At 37.5% G+C, this 14,893-nt stretch overlaps 2 gene segments (V, D, J or C); both read right to left on the reverse strand.

The window, feature by feature from the left end:
* Nucleotides 1-1,596: 1,596 nt before the first annotated feature.
* Nucleotides 1,597-2,098, reverse strand: LOC120717907. The segment is given in 2 exon segments: nucleotides 1,597-1,936; nucleotides 2,028-2,098. Coding segments are annotated over 2 exon segments (366 nt in total).
* Nucleotides 2,099-7,618: 5,520 nt separating this feature from the next.
* Nucleotides 7,619-8,131, reverse strand: LOC120717905. The segment is given in 2 exon segments: nucleotides 7,619-7,952; nucleotides 8,038-8,131. Coding segments are annotated over 2 exon segments (378 nt in total).
* Between the last annotated feature and the right edge of the window lie 6,762 nt (nucleotides 8,132-14,893).

A 14,893-nucleotide genomic window follows, 5' to 3' on the forward strand; every position in this document is an offset into this window, starting at 1 on the left:
ATTTCTCCCTTTTGCATCACTGTGAGTCTCAAGTAGAATAATAAACAGCAGAATCTTCAGTCCTCAGACTGTTCATCTGCAGATACACCTGCTGTCTGCTGTTGTCTCTGGAGATGGTGAACCGGCCTCTGACTGACTGAGAGTAGTGTTTGCTACCACCACCACTACTGATATAAGCAACCCACTCCAGTCCTTTTTTTTCAGGAGCCTGTCTGACCCAAGCCATATAGTAGTCTCTGAATGTGAATCCAGAGGCTGTACATGTCAGTGTGTGGGATTCTCCAGGCCTTTTAATGACTGGTTCAGACTCAGTCAGAGTCTGACCATCAACACCTGTCAATTACACAAGAATGGATTTTGTGAAATATATCAAAAATGCTGAAAAAGGTTAAAGATAAACTATATTAAAAAGAGATATTTTAGACTCTTTACCTGCCCCAGAAGACAGTTAAAAGCAGTAGTCCTGTACTGCTGTCCATCATGTTACTCTGTGTGCACACTCCCCCCAGAAGTTAGATAAATAGAGTCAATACCACAAGTTTTACATTGAATTCTCCCATGAGATTAAGAGAAAAAAAAATATGTGCAGGATGGGTGTGTGTGTGTGTGTGTGTGTGTGTGTGTGTGTGTGTGTGTGTGTGTGTGTGTGTGTGTGTGTGTGTGTGTGTGTGTGTGAAAAGTTATTGATTCATTATATTATGTGTTTATTGAAATAAATTAAACACAGGCATGTAAAACAATGACAAACACATATTTTTTTTTATCATTTATTTATTTACTTTATAATTTGAGGGTAAATACATTTAAATTCATGGCTATGCCCCAGTTATGAAGTGTGTTGGTGGCTGCGTTTCATGTTCAATGTGTATTTATGAAAGTCTCCTGTGCACTCTTTCTAATCCATACTGTTATATACATTATCAAAGTCACTCAGCTGATTAGAAAGAGAAGGTGGAGCTTAAATCACAGCTTTAAACACTTCTTTGTATGTTGAATATTTGTTATTTTGTGTTCACTGAGCAGTTATGATTCCTGATAAATCAAACCTGTTTCTGATTTTATGTTTTTATGTTCTACCAACCAACAAAGGTACTGTGAGGCAAAATTCACAATAACAATAAAAAGGGCTGAACTGACTGTATTGATTCCTGCTGGTGATTTTTTGGCAGCCACTCTCTGACAGGCGATGATGGTTATGTTGTGAATAGATCTTGGTTTGGGTTAAGATGCACGATTTTATTGGACTACCCTGCATGTTGAAAAAAGACAATGAAGGAGTTCCCATTGTGTTAAAATCTCATGTCAAGGGGAGAGATATGCAAAGTTCACAGTTTGGAAAATACAGACTCCTTTGGCCATGAGTGTGATAGATCGTACTGGGTCTGTTACCTTTGGTGACCTCTATATGTCCTCACACTTCCACTGGCATCACTATAAACAGCTACAAAATCGCTCACAGGGCATAAAGAGAGTAGCAAGGAGAGAATAAGTGTGTCCATCATTCATACACATTTTTTTGTTTCTATGACTTTACTGAGCATGTTAAATTACAGCTCCTTTCTGTGAATGTAAATTTCCCATTTTAACTTGGGCTGAGTTTTTGTACACAGTTTCTTCCTCTTGTGTCACTGTGGCTCTTGAGCACAATAATAAACAGCTGAATCCTCAGTTGTCAAACTGCTCATCTGCAGATACAGCTGCTTTCTGCTGTTGTCTCTGGAGATGGTGAAGCGGCCTTTGACTGACTGAGAGTAAGAGATATAGTTGCTATCATCACTGATTCTAGCAACCCACTCCAGTCCTTTTCCAGCAGCTTGTCTGATCCAAACTGCATAAATATCGCCACTGAACCCTGAGTATGTACAGGTCAGTCTGTGGGAGTCTCCTGGCCTTTTGACTACTGGTTCAGATTCAGTCAGTGTTTGACCCTCAGTGCCTACAGACAATCACATTATTAGCTTCTGTATTTAAAACATGTCATTTTTCTTTGTATTAAATTATTTCTAATAGCACTGTCATATCCTTACCAGCCCAGTTAATTGACAGGATGAGAACAACAGCCATGAACTCATGTCGATCCATGATCAAAGCCCTTTCTATGACAAACCTATAGTGGTGTATGTCCGTCATATAGTCTCTGTGTTATAGTCTACAAAAATATTCAAATATGGCAGATCAGTTTGCATCAGCTCCTCCTCCTCAAAGAGGAATACACTTTTCCATTTCTGCTTATTGATACTAAACTTATAAATAAACAGGTGCTGGTTTTATTCATTTCACCACTTGTACAGTGCATCTTTTTTTCCCCCAATACCTTTGTTTAACCAAAAAATGAGTGTTGAATCTTCAATGTATCACAGAAACATGTAAAAAATCTTCTAAATAAATACTAATAGCAAAGTGTATAAAAACTGTGATAAAATTTTGTTTCCTACACTAACAACTTTAACAGTCCATTCCAGTAGCCTGTCTGATCCAAGCATTATTATAATCACCACTGAACCCTGCGTATGTACAGGTCAGTCTGTGAGATCACTAGTACAGACTCAGTCAGTGTCTGACCCTCAGTACCTACAGACAAACAGTAATAATTAGTGTCTGTATTGTGCAGGTACAGATAAGTCCAGAAGTATTTGGAACCAAAAGTTAATCCAAATCCTTAAGGACTTAACTGTATCTGCACAATTTACAGTGCATACTATGGTGGAACAACGAGCAAATTATGTATGAAAAATTATTCCAATTAGTCTGAGCTTAATGAATTCTGTTAAATGTGTTGCAGATCCTTGCACATTTATTGTTTCTTTCATAGTGTTGCTGAAGTTCAATAGCAATTAATTTCTCTGAATCAAATTTTGTAAAGAGTTTGTTCCTCTTGTGTCACTTTGGGTCACAGGCACAGTGATAAACAGCAGAATCAGAAGTTGTCAAGTTATTCATCTGCAGATACACCTGCTTTGGAATTTTTGATAATCACCCCATCATGTGATTATCATCTGTCTTCTCTGTTCTCTGTTTTGGACATAGAAGACAGATGGTTTGAAAGAGGAGTGAAAGAAGTGATATATGTGCACTGTGAACAACCATCTTTGATTGCAGACAGTTGATGGTTTACGACACCAACTGTCTGCCATCTATATAATCCAGTTTTGAGATTCCTTCCCAGACGCCTTAACACCCACTCCCATCCTGGGCCATTTGAACTCAGTAAATCACATGATAGGGTAGGGCAAGGTTTCACAATGGGTTCACCCGAAACCTTGGCTGATTCTGACCCACACCTGTTTTCACACCTTGGCTTGTGTGATTAGGTAGAAGATCAATAGGGGACCCATGACCCTCTTAGGGACACTCCCATAGGGCTTAAAATCTGTGACTCTCCACCAATCTTCAAGGAAACTTAAAGAAGTCCAGATGCTTTTCTTTCCAAGCTCCCTATAGACTACGTCTACCTGAATGACTGAGAACCTTCACAGACATAAAGGTTGTACACTCTCTCTCTCTCTGGGGGGGGGGTCAGGGATGAGCTGTTGAATGCTCTTTGTTCTGACTGTATTTAAAGTGAAGTTTCTACCAAATGACAATCTGTTTCAATTACCAAGCTTAATATTACAAAAAATATATTTTACTCCAGCAGGCAAACTCCTGTCAGAGTCATCTCTGGAGATGATAGACTTGGAGTAAGAGAATGTACAGGTTCATTTTGTGTTATTTTCCAGACCTTTTCTTTCTTTACCATTAATTCAGATTCTGTCAGAGACCATCAAAACATGTCAAGAGGATCAACTCACACTCAATTAAACTGTAATATTTGTAGATGACCATGGTGAATCTTTAAAAGAATGTTACATTGAGTTGAAAGTGAAAAGAATGAGTCTCCGAGCTTAAAATTGAAAAATGAAACACAAAAAAAAATTTTTTTCTATGCATTTCTAAATCATCAGGCATATTTTTAAACTCTCCATATTATGAGGATCAGCTTTTAGAATTCTGAATTAATTTGCATTAAGTGTGACCGTGTTTCAGGGGGTTGGGAAGCTCATCTTGTAACCGGAAATTATCTTTAAGTCTAAACATCTTGTGTTTTTAGACGTGAGCTTGTCGATGAATATGGGCATTTAAACAAGACAGACAAAGTGAGTTTCATCAGAAGACGAGAAACAGAAATCTTTTTTTTTTAATATCAGATTTATTCTTCATAGAATAGTTTGTAGCCTGTCCAAAGCTAACACCTTGACCAAGTCCATAATGACAAAGTAAAGATTGCCATAATTTACGAAAATTGTGAAGGTTTTTGTAAAGCTGCTGTACCACCTTTAGTCAATGTGAGTGTCGAGTGTAATAATAAACAGCAGAATCTTCAGTCTTCAGACTGTTCATCTGCAGATACAGCTGCTGCCTGATGTTGTCTCTGGAGATGGCAAACCGGTCTTGAACTGACTGAGAGTAGAATTTACTGCTACTGCCACTATCAATAGTGGAAACCCACTCCAGCCCTTTTGCCTGATCCAGCCCATATAGTAGCTGCTAAATGTGAATCCAGAGGTTGTACATGTCAGTGTGTGGGATTCTCCTGACTTCATGCTCAGACTGCTGGTTTATTTTTGGTTCATAGTTTATTTAAAAGTAGAATACGAGGCACAGCATTAACCTTGCAGGCCCCTCTTCTGTGGAACAAACTTTGAACTTGGTTTCAGGAGACAGATACCCTCTCTGCTTTTAAGATTATGCTTAAAACTTTCCTTTTGACAAAGTTTATAGTTAAGGCTGGATCAGGTGACCCTGAATCCTCCCTAACTTATGCTGCAACTGGCTTCCCATGATGCACTGAGTGTTTCTTCTTCAATTACCTCTTTACACTCTATGTGTTTAAACATCACTCTGCATTTAATAATTAGTTATTGTTAATCTCTGGCTCTCTTTCATAGTGTGCCTTTGTCATGTCTTCCTCCTTTGTAGATTCTTTACCTTACAATATAAAGTGCCTTGAGGTACCTGTTGTTATGATTTGGGACTATATAAATAAAATTGAACTGAATTTAATGGAACTGAAATACAGATTTTCCTTGGACTTAGAGTATTATTAGCAAAGACAAATTTTTTTGCAGCCATAAAAAGAAACATAGCATTTTGGGTTTTGTTTGTTTGTTTGTTTGTTTTTCCATTCCTTAAAAACACATTTCAAACAAGAAAGGTGATAATGTTCACAAAAACAAATGCAAATATTTATTAAACACCAATAATGCAAATTGATTTTATCTTTGAGTTTGTTCATAAGTTAAATTTAATTTCTGTCACCGAAAAACAAATTTTGACTTAGTTTGTCGTGATGGGTTTTTGTACAGCATTTCTCTCTTTTTTGTTACTGTGCTTCTCTAACACAGTAATAAACAGCAGAATCTTCAGTCCTCAGACTGTTCATCTGCAGATACAGCTGCTGTCTGCTGTTGTCTCTGGAGATGGTAAACCGGCCTTGTACTGACTGAGAGTAGTGTTTGCTACCACCACCACTATTGATATAAGCAACCCACTCCAGTCCTTTTCCAGGAGCCTGTCTGACCCAGTTCATTTCAAAGCTGCTGAATGAGAATCCAGAAGCTGTACATGTCAGTCTGTGGGAATCTCCAGGTCTTTTAACTGCTGGTTCAGATTCTGTTAAAGTTTGACCATCAACACCTGTCAAGGAAAACCAAAAAAATTGTGAAACATATCAAAAATGTTGAAAAAGGCTAAAGATATACTATATTAATAAAAGATCTGTTGGACTTATCACCTGCCCAGAAGACAGCTAGAAGCAGCAGTCCTGTCCTGCAGTCCATCATGTTAAACTGTGAGTCCACTGTTCCCAGCAGTTAGATAAGTACACTTAAGACCTCAAGTTTTACATTGACTCCTCCCATGTGAGAGAGAAAAAGATTATGTACAGTGTGCAAGAAAAAGAAAATGAACTGATTCATTAAATTATGATTAAACTGTTTATTTAACTTGACTAATAATGATACAAATCTGTAAAATATGTAAAACATGGATTTTATCAGTAATACCCTGAGAGAAGACAAAAAAGACAAGAAAATAAAAGTAATCAAAGAAGTACAACATACATTAATAACAATTAGCTTAAATCCACTGAAACTCATTTTCTCATTTCACAGACATGTCAAATGAGACAAAACAAAAACATATGAAAAAGATGAAAACTGCTTTTAAGACATCTAACAACTAAAATATGTCAACACGTTTTTTTGTTTTTTTAATGAACAGAATGAAAATATATTAATTTATGCATTAGCCTGTGTTTTTATTATTAATTGTTGGTGGCTTAGTCTCATGTGTACTGCATATTTGTGTAGGTTTATGGATGTCTGGTAACACTGAGGGGCCACATACACAGAAATAAACAGCTGTGTCTTCAGACTGCAATTTTACCACTGTGAATGTCATTGTAATATTTGAAGTATATTTGTGGCAGCTGCACTTTTTCTTCAAAGCCTTGTGAAAGTCTCATCCTCCATAATGAACCAAAATCTAGTTCATTCATTTTTCTTCATTCTTTCTGATCAGTCTATGAATAACCAGGCATGTTAAAGCCTGTCCAGGCTGTACAACCACTGATTCTGACTGGATGAGGTCAATACTGTGGAAAAAGATTTTTCTCTACAATTCAGCTGATTATTCAGTTGTTTTTATAGTGTTTATTAGATTGAATGCACTTAAAAACTTCTCTCAGGGTCCAAAACCTGTAAGCAAGAGAGAACATGATGAACTTGTGTGAATGGAAAATCAGCCAAGCAAATATATGTTCAAAAATACCAAATAAAAAATTGTTCATCTCACAGAACTTCTTTATATGTTAATGATTTATGTTCATGTAATAGTTACAGATGTAAATTCAGATAATGGCTGAATATATAATATAGTTTTGGCTTGTTTCTTTCTTTCTTTTTTTTTGCCTTTAAGTGTCTTTCAAACAAAAAACTGAGGCAATAACATTCACCATACCAATAAAAGGGTTGAATTCAATGTACTGAATTATGATTGAATATTGGATATTTAATCCCCTTTCATGTTTTATACCACCACCTCTTATTGGTTTGGGTGGTAAAGTAATGGTTACGTTTCTATGGCTTGGGTAAATGTTTTACTGGATTACCTTGGATGACTTCCTATTCATATCCTCTGTAAATGAGAATTTCTGATTTTAACTTGACGTGCTGAGTTTTTTGAGTTTCTCATCTTGTATCACTGTGGTCTTCAGTCAGTTAGGAGTTAAAGACAATTTAGTATGATATCCAGGCTCTGGCTAACTTCACCAATGTCAGTAATCCCCCCATAAATGTGTCTGTTATTATATAAATGTTATATAAATGTGTTGCAACAAATCACTGGTGCATGCACTTTAATACACAACATAAGCTGTTATGTTATGTAACATAAAGAAAAAGCAAATTATAACATTTACACTTACAAATACATGAATACAATATTAGGGTTCACCGTTCCTGGTAAGGCACATTTATTGTTCCTTTCAGTGTGTGTATGTTTAATAAATTGTAAATGTGAATTGCAGAAAATAAAATTTAGCTTTTTTATTCATTCATTTTTGGTTTTTTGAGTTTTTGTAGAGCGTTTCTTCCTCTTGTGTCACTGTGACTCTCGAGCACAATAATAAACAGCTGAATCCTCAGTTGTCATACTGTTCATCTGCAGATACACCTGCTTTCTGCTGTTGTCTCTGGAGATGGTAAATCTGCCTTGGACTGACTGAGAGTAGTAGATGTAGGTACTGCTATCACTGATAGCAGATATCCATTCCAGTCCTTTTCCAGCAGCCTGTCTGATCCAAGCGTTCCAGTGATCGCTACTGAACCCTGAGTACGTACAGGTCAGTCTGTGGGAGTCTCCAGGCCTTTTAACCACTGATTCAGACTCAGTCAGTGTTTGACCTTCAGTACCTACAAAAAAAACCCAGCTCATTAGATACAATGATGCAGACATTTCATGTGTTTTCATCAGTAACAGTAAATCTATAATCCTTACCAGCCCAGTTCACTAAAAGAATGAGAAAAGTGAACCAAATACGAGGTCTGATCATGATGAAAGCCATTTATCTCTGCTCAGTCTACAGTGGGTACATCAATGATTTACTCTCTGTTTTATGTAAAGATAAACTAGAACACAGTTTTGCATCAGCTCCTCCCTCAAATACAGAACCACACTGTAACTTGTAGTACTGATCATTTCATTGCATTATTATTTGACATGTTTTACTTGTTAAGCAAATGTTTTCAGGTAAGACTCCCCAAGCTATTTATTTATTTGTTAGTATAGTATAATAGTAAAAATTATAGTAAATAGTAAAAATTATACTTGTTACTCCCTTCAAAAAGTACATCATGTTTAAGCATTTGTTTTTGGAAGCCAGGAAATCCGGAATTCAAAACTACAATATACATGTGTGTCTTTTTGTTTAAAGTTTTCTAAATGCTGATCTACTGGCACTTTTAGGTTTTGTCAGATTTTTTGTGAAGCATCAGTGTTTCTGTGTTTATGATAATGGTTCATTTTACTGTAAAGTATGAACAAAGTAAATAAAAATGAGTTCTGTTTAACAGAAGTATAAAACTTTATATTAGTCTGTTTCCAAACATCTGTCAAAGACACGGAGCTGCAGGAGATTTATGCAAATAGCTTTTTTTTTCAAGAGAATTTTTTCTAACATGTAAACATCTTATGTAAGTATTCTGTTAAATATCTATAAAAGGTTATTTAAGTTTTCACCAGTGCAACTTAACATCTGTTTCATTTATCAAGCCTAATATGAGAAAAAATAGATTTTACTCCAGCAGGCAAACGCCTCCTTTTTTCTTGTTTGAAATGTAGTGCATAATTTAAACTTATGAGTGATTTCAGTTTTGTTTTGCGACATTTTAAGGATCAGCTTTAAGATTCATCTTAGGAAAACAAAACAAAAAAAAAAAAATGTCAGAGTTTCAGAATTCATTTATGGTCTTGGAGCGCCTCCTCTGGTGATCTGAAGAAACAGCTGTTCGAAACAGCTGTTCGGCCAATAAAGGGTATTTGTTCAGGTCTCCTAATGGTTTATGATGCTGTGACTCTCTGGCACAATAATACACAGCATCGTCTTTAAGCTGCATATTCTGTCCATGCTTTCAGTGAGACGCACAGAATATGTTGAAGGCCACTTGGTCAAAGCTTCTCTCTCTTGCAGCCAACAGTACATGTATATGAAGTCTTTGTATGTGCTTGGCAAGAAGTATATTTTGCATGTGGAGGGATGTATTTAAAAATAAAAAAAAAACCCACACAAACAATGCATTATACTTATTGTACATTTTTTATAACAATTATATAACACAGATTTAAACATTTAAATTAAAAATAAGACAACCGAAAACTTGATGTTCAAAGTTGTTGATGAAGTTGTTTCATTGTTTCTTTATATGTGCTGTTGATCCTGTGAATGACAGAAAGAAAAGAGTTGGTTTGATGTGAGCTTTTCTACATTGTTTTTTTTCCCCCTCTTCCCATAGCTATGTTTTAGCTAGCCATTGCTAATCAAACAATCCACTCCAGTCCTTTTCCAGCAGCCTGTCTGATCCAAGCAGCACTAATATCACCCCAAACCCTGAGTATGTACAGGTCAGTCTGTGGGAATTTTCAGGCCTTTTAACCACGGGTTCAGACTCAGAGTTTGACCCTCAGAATGAGTCAGAGATATAGGAGCAGAGAGTAAAAACATGTTGCCGGACTACCTCTAAAAGGGACCTCCTGGACAGTATGTTGAAAGCCTAGTGCCGGGGGAACCAAGTAACGTCTATCCCTCCCACCCCCTGGCATACCTCCACGCTCCTATAATATAGCCTCACGACAAACATCCATCAAGGTGGCAGTAGGTTGGCTGCGGACATACTGTTTTAATTCTCTGCATAAGAAACAATCAAGCACATTTTCAACAAATTGGTCTCTAAGCAACACATCTTTGTTCAGCAGAACATGAGGGGACTGTTTCACAACTCTATCCATGAGGCACATAAGAGCATGCGAAAACTCTTGCAATGTTTCTCCCTCCTGCTGTCGTCTTGAAAAGAACTCTTCCTCCAGAGAGACATATGACTTACTACATCTATACAGTTCCTGTAAAATAGTCAAAATCTTTTCGGGATTGTCTTTCTCCTCTGAAAGCCGATATTTAATCTCTTCTCTGGGCTCGCCTTCTAGATGATCATAGATGAAAAGGGCTTTGTCAGCTGGTGAAAGATGCCGTACCCTCAAACAGGCCTGCACTTCTTCCACCCATTCGGCAATACCTATACCAGTCTTACCGTTGAACCATGGGCACTGGGAGCTGAAACAGCAGAATGCCCATTGGTGGATGAACCTGTAGCAGCAGCACTGGTGCCAGGTAGCTCCGATCCTCACTCTTGCCGCATCCACCGATTTTCTGCTTGCAGCTGAGCTACCAAGTCTCGTAGCTGTGCGAGCTCTTCCTCCATAATAAACCAGAGTATTTAAATATCACTTACTAAAAAACCAGAAGTCCGTCCCGCCGCTGCTGCTGTCTTGCCGCTGCACTACAATAACCAGACAAACCGAACAGATTTAACCCCCCAAAAACGAAACAAAACAAAAACATGCAACAGATCTCTGCCTGAAAATATCCTGGCGACAACGCCAGATTGTGGGGTCGCGATAGAGGAATAACCGGGGACGGTAACTAAGATGTTGACAACACCACCTGGGGGAGGGCGTTACACCTCAGGAAAGACTTCTCTAGCCAATGTAAGTGTTGCACTGACTACCAAAGCCCACAGACTCGTTATTAACGGCAGAGGTGAGACATGAATTTTACAAATCAAAGTTTATTAAGAACTACTACTAAAAACAGAATTATAAAATCAAAAAGGCACCTAAGGTAGAAGGGTTGAGACAGAAAAATAGATAATTAAAAAAAAAAAACTATTAACAAAAACGACCAGACTCCCTACCACAATGCTACCTTAAAAACAATCACAACATGTTAAAAGAATAACTAAACAAAATAGTGGAGACTGGCCACTTGAGGAGGCAACCTACAGGAGGAGTGCCCAAGGATGCCACCAATTACTCACCCGTGTGATTTCACTGCAGACCTCACTCACACTAAACTCTAAATGGTGCAATCTACCTATGCCCGGTGTGTACACTCACATGCATCGGGGAGGGGATCCCACCTCACGTGCCTAGCCTCTCAACAAGCGGCCGCACCTCCACTAAAGCAATAAAAGAAAGCATAAACGTTAAACAAATTAGTAAAAGATCTACATAAAACAAATACACCCCAAACTACTAGTCGTTAAAAAAGCATTGCATAACAAACAAGACAGCAGCAGTATAGTGCAAACCACTCTCTAAAGGGCAATACTAAACTGAGTAGCTTTCCTGGAGAGATCTGCAGCACTTAGCTGCCTAATGCTCTCAGCCACCTTGGATGGACAAGACTGCTAAATGCCTCCTTCTGGTAGTGAAGCGCAGCTGTTTCTTATAAGCCTGCTAATTGTCAACTGGGAAGGTGTGGATGTTAGTGGTGCATTTGTGGACATCATGTAAAATCCTACCCCAGAATCTACTTCACTACAATCGTAAGCAAGTTTCAGTTTCAACTGTGAAGAGAAGTCTTCGAGCTTCAGGTTTGACAGGACATGTTGAAGCAAAAAAGCAGTTGCTAAGCCATCATAATAAGACAAAGAGGCTTGCCTGGGCCATTAAACATCACCATTGGACTACTGAAGATTGGAAGAATGTATTATGGAGTGATTAATGAAAATTTAAAATCTTTGGATCATCAGGCAAGCTCTTTGTACGCCTTTGAAAAGACAGGATGGTTCCACAGTGGAATCAGCTGTCAAACATAGAGAAGGAGGTGTGGATGGTCAGAGGCTGTTTTGCTGGATCCAGGTGACTTGTACACAGTGAGATGCAACCTGAACCAAAATGGCTACCACGGCATTCTGAAGCACCATGCAATACCCTCTGGTATACGCCTAGTTGGTCAGGGGTTCATCTAACAGCAAGATAATATTCCAAAACATAAGTCCAACCTATGGCAGAACTACCTCAGGAAAAAAGACCAAACTAGTAAGCTTGAAAACATGGAGAGGCCAGCACAGTCTCCAGACTTAAATCCCATTAAGGTTTGGTATGAACTGGACAGAAGATTGAAAGCAAAGTTACAAGTGCCAAACATTTATGGGAACTTCTGCAACAGATATGGGAAGAACTTCCTGAAGAATATTTGATTTCTGTTGTAGAAAGAATGCTACAGGTATGTTTAGCTGTTATATCTGCCAAAAGTGGCTACGTTGATGAGTCAAAAGTTTAGAATACATTTTGGCCAATTAATTGATCCCATGACTTTATTTATTTATTTATTTATTTATTTGCTTATGAAATAATAAATAAATAAATAATTTGCTTATTTGTACTATGCTTTCATTTCAGAGTGTAATAAGACATTAAACTGCATAATTTTCATTAACAAACTGGAAACATTGGGGTGTGCCAAAAGTTTTGACTGGATGTCAACTCTTACAGGAGACTAGAAATGTTTGTGTTTGCAAAAAGAAATGTTCTTTTCTTACCAACCCAGTAAACTGAGAATATAAGAAAATAAAACATAAAATGAGGACAGGTCATTTAAGAGTCATGTCTCTCTGCCTGGTCTATAGTTGTGTAAACCATTCATGTAGTTCTTGTGTTATATTTGGCAACACACGTAAATATCATCCACCATTTTGCTGTGATACATTGTTTTCAGAAGTACAATAGCCAGTCCTTTCTTCCTGATATAGCTGACCATAGTAAGGCTGCCAGTAAATTTAAACTCTATGCTGTAAACCTCAGAAGCCTTGATCAGAGCAAGAATGTCTGCCTTGACCTATTGTAGACTCCGAGTTATAGTGTCTCCAGGACACACTGGGCAAGAGGAGAAAAAGTTATCTGTGATAATGTTTTGTCTTGTCATTCTGAGTCTACTACACAACTGTTGGATAGTGGTTTCCCACAAATTCTTCTAAACTAATTCCCCTGTTTATCTCCCTGTGTAAAATATTCCAAAAATGACTTAGTAGATGTGGGCATCACAATCTTCAGGCCATACGCATGTACTGTTCTTAAGGGGTGATACTCTTTGTGACCCACAAAATATGTATTCCTGACAGTAACAGTTACTAAGAATCAAAATATTCCATGAAATTCCATGTGGGCTCTGAATGAACAAATTACTGTATCATTAGACCGTGAATTTTTTTTTTCCATAATAATAATAATAATAATAATAATAAAATATTATGGCTGTCAACGTTAATGTGTTCATCACAAATGACCCAAAATTCCTGAAATGTCTCTGTCAACACATTTTGGGCAGTTTGTCCAAAGTTTGTCCTTTCTGTGCTCCAGATGGGTTGATTGCGTAAAATTTTTTAATTTAATAATTAAAATTAATTTAATTTTAATCGCATTAATCGTGATTATCATGTTAATTTTGAGAGCCCTAAAAATATTAAAAGATAATTTTTAAAAAGTTGAAAGGATAGGGTCTGTGCTTTGTGTCTCTTGAGGACAATAATAAACAGCAGAGTCCTCTGATGTTAAGCTGCTCATCTGCAGATACAGCTGCTTTCTGTTTTTTCCTTTGGACATGGTAAACTGGTGCTGAACTGCCGTGAGCTTAATTTCTTGCTACAACTACCTCAATCAAAAATTGTGATCCACTAAGGAATTTCCCCATTTATTAATTTTTTTGAATAAAGACACTTCAATTTGTTCAGGTTTGCTGATGTTTTGTGCTTGAAGTGTCCAAGTCAATGCTGAACTTGCTCTTTAGTGAATCTTTATAGCGAGAGTCCCCAGTGTATTTCATCCCAATCCACTCCAGTGCTTTCCCTGCAGGTTGTCTGATCCAAGCTGTCCAGTAGCCAAGAGAATAAGAGACCTGACAGGTGATGGTCAGACGCTGACCTGGCTCCACAATCACAGAGGCTGGCTGTGTCAGCTGCTCACACTTCACACTTGTGGAGAAAACATTGCAGACTGTAACAATAGTCTTTCTGTTCATAGTGATCATAGTGCTTCTGTTCAGTGAGACTCACAGGATCCAGCAGCAGCAGCAGCAGAGCTACAGAGAACATGTTGGTACTAAAGATGCTCTGATGGGAGTTTCTCATCTCCTTCTGTGACTGACAGCATGATATCAGACTTTATATCAGCCTGTGAGGAAGTTTGATTTGCATACAAATGGATGCTGACAGATTATAAGAGAAAACAGATTGCACTGTGGCATTTAGTATAAGTAGTAAGAAACAATTTTAGTACAATTAAAAGGAAATATTATTTAAAAACAAATATAGTGTTGGATTTATTTTTCTTAAAAACAAAAGTCCTTCAACTCTCAATTCAGACACAGAAGATAACAATATTTACATGTAAAAATCCACCAAAAAAAAAAAAAAAAGAACTATACAACACAAATGCTTCACAAAACCAACTTTATTGCATTTCTGAGTGTGAGGATTGAGTTAAATGTATTTTCTGTAATTTTGGGGAAAAAAACCTGAAATCAGTGTTTGACGTAGTTTGATGGGTTTTTGTACAGAGTTTCTTCCTCTTGTATCACTGTGGCTCTCGAGCACAATAATAAACAGCAGAATCCTCACTCGTCAAGCTGTTCATCTGCAGATACACCTGCTTTCTGCTGTTGTCTCTGGAGATGGTAAAGCGGTCTCTGACTGACTGAGAGTAGTAGATGCTGCTACTGCTCCTGCTGACAAAAGCAATCCACTCCAGTCCTTTTCCAGCAGCCTGTCTGATCCAAGCAGTATCATAATTACTACTGAAC

This window comes from Simochromis diagramma, unplaced genomic scaffold, assembly GCF_900408965.1.
Source record: "Simochromis diagramma unplaced genomic scaffold, fSimDia1.1 OVJJ01000510.1, whole genome shotgun sequence".
Classification (NCBI taxonomy): domain Eukaryota; kingdom Metazoa; phylum Chordata; class Actinopteri; order Cichliformes; family Cichlidae; genus Simochromis; species Simochromis diagramma.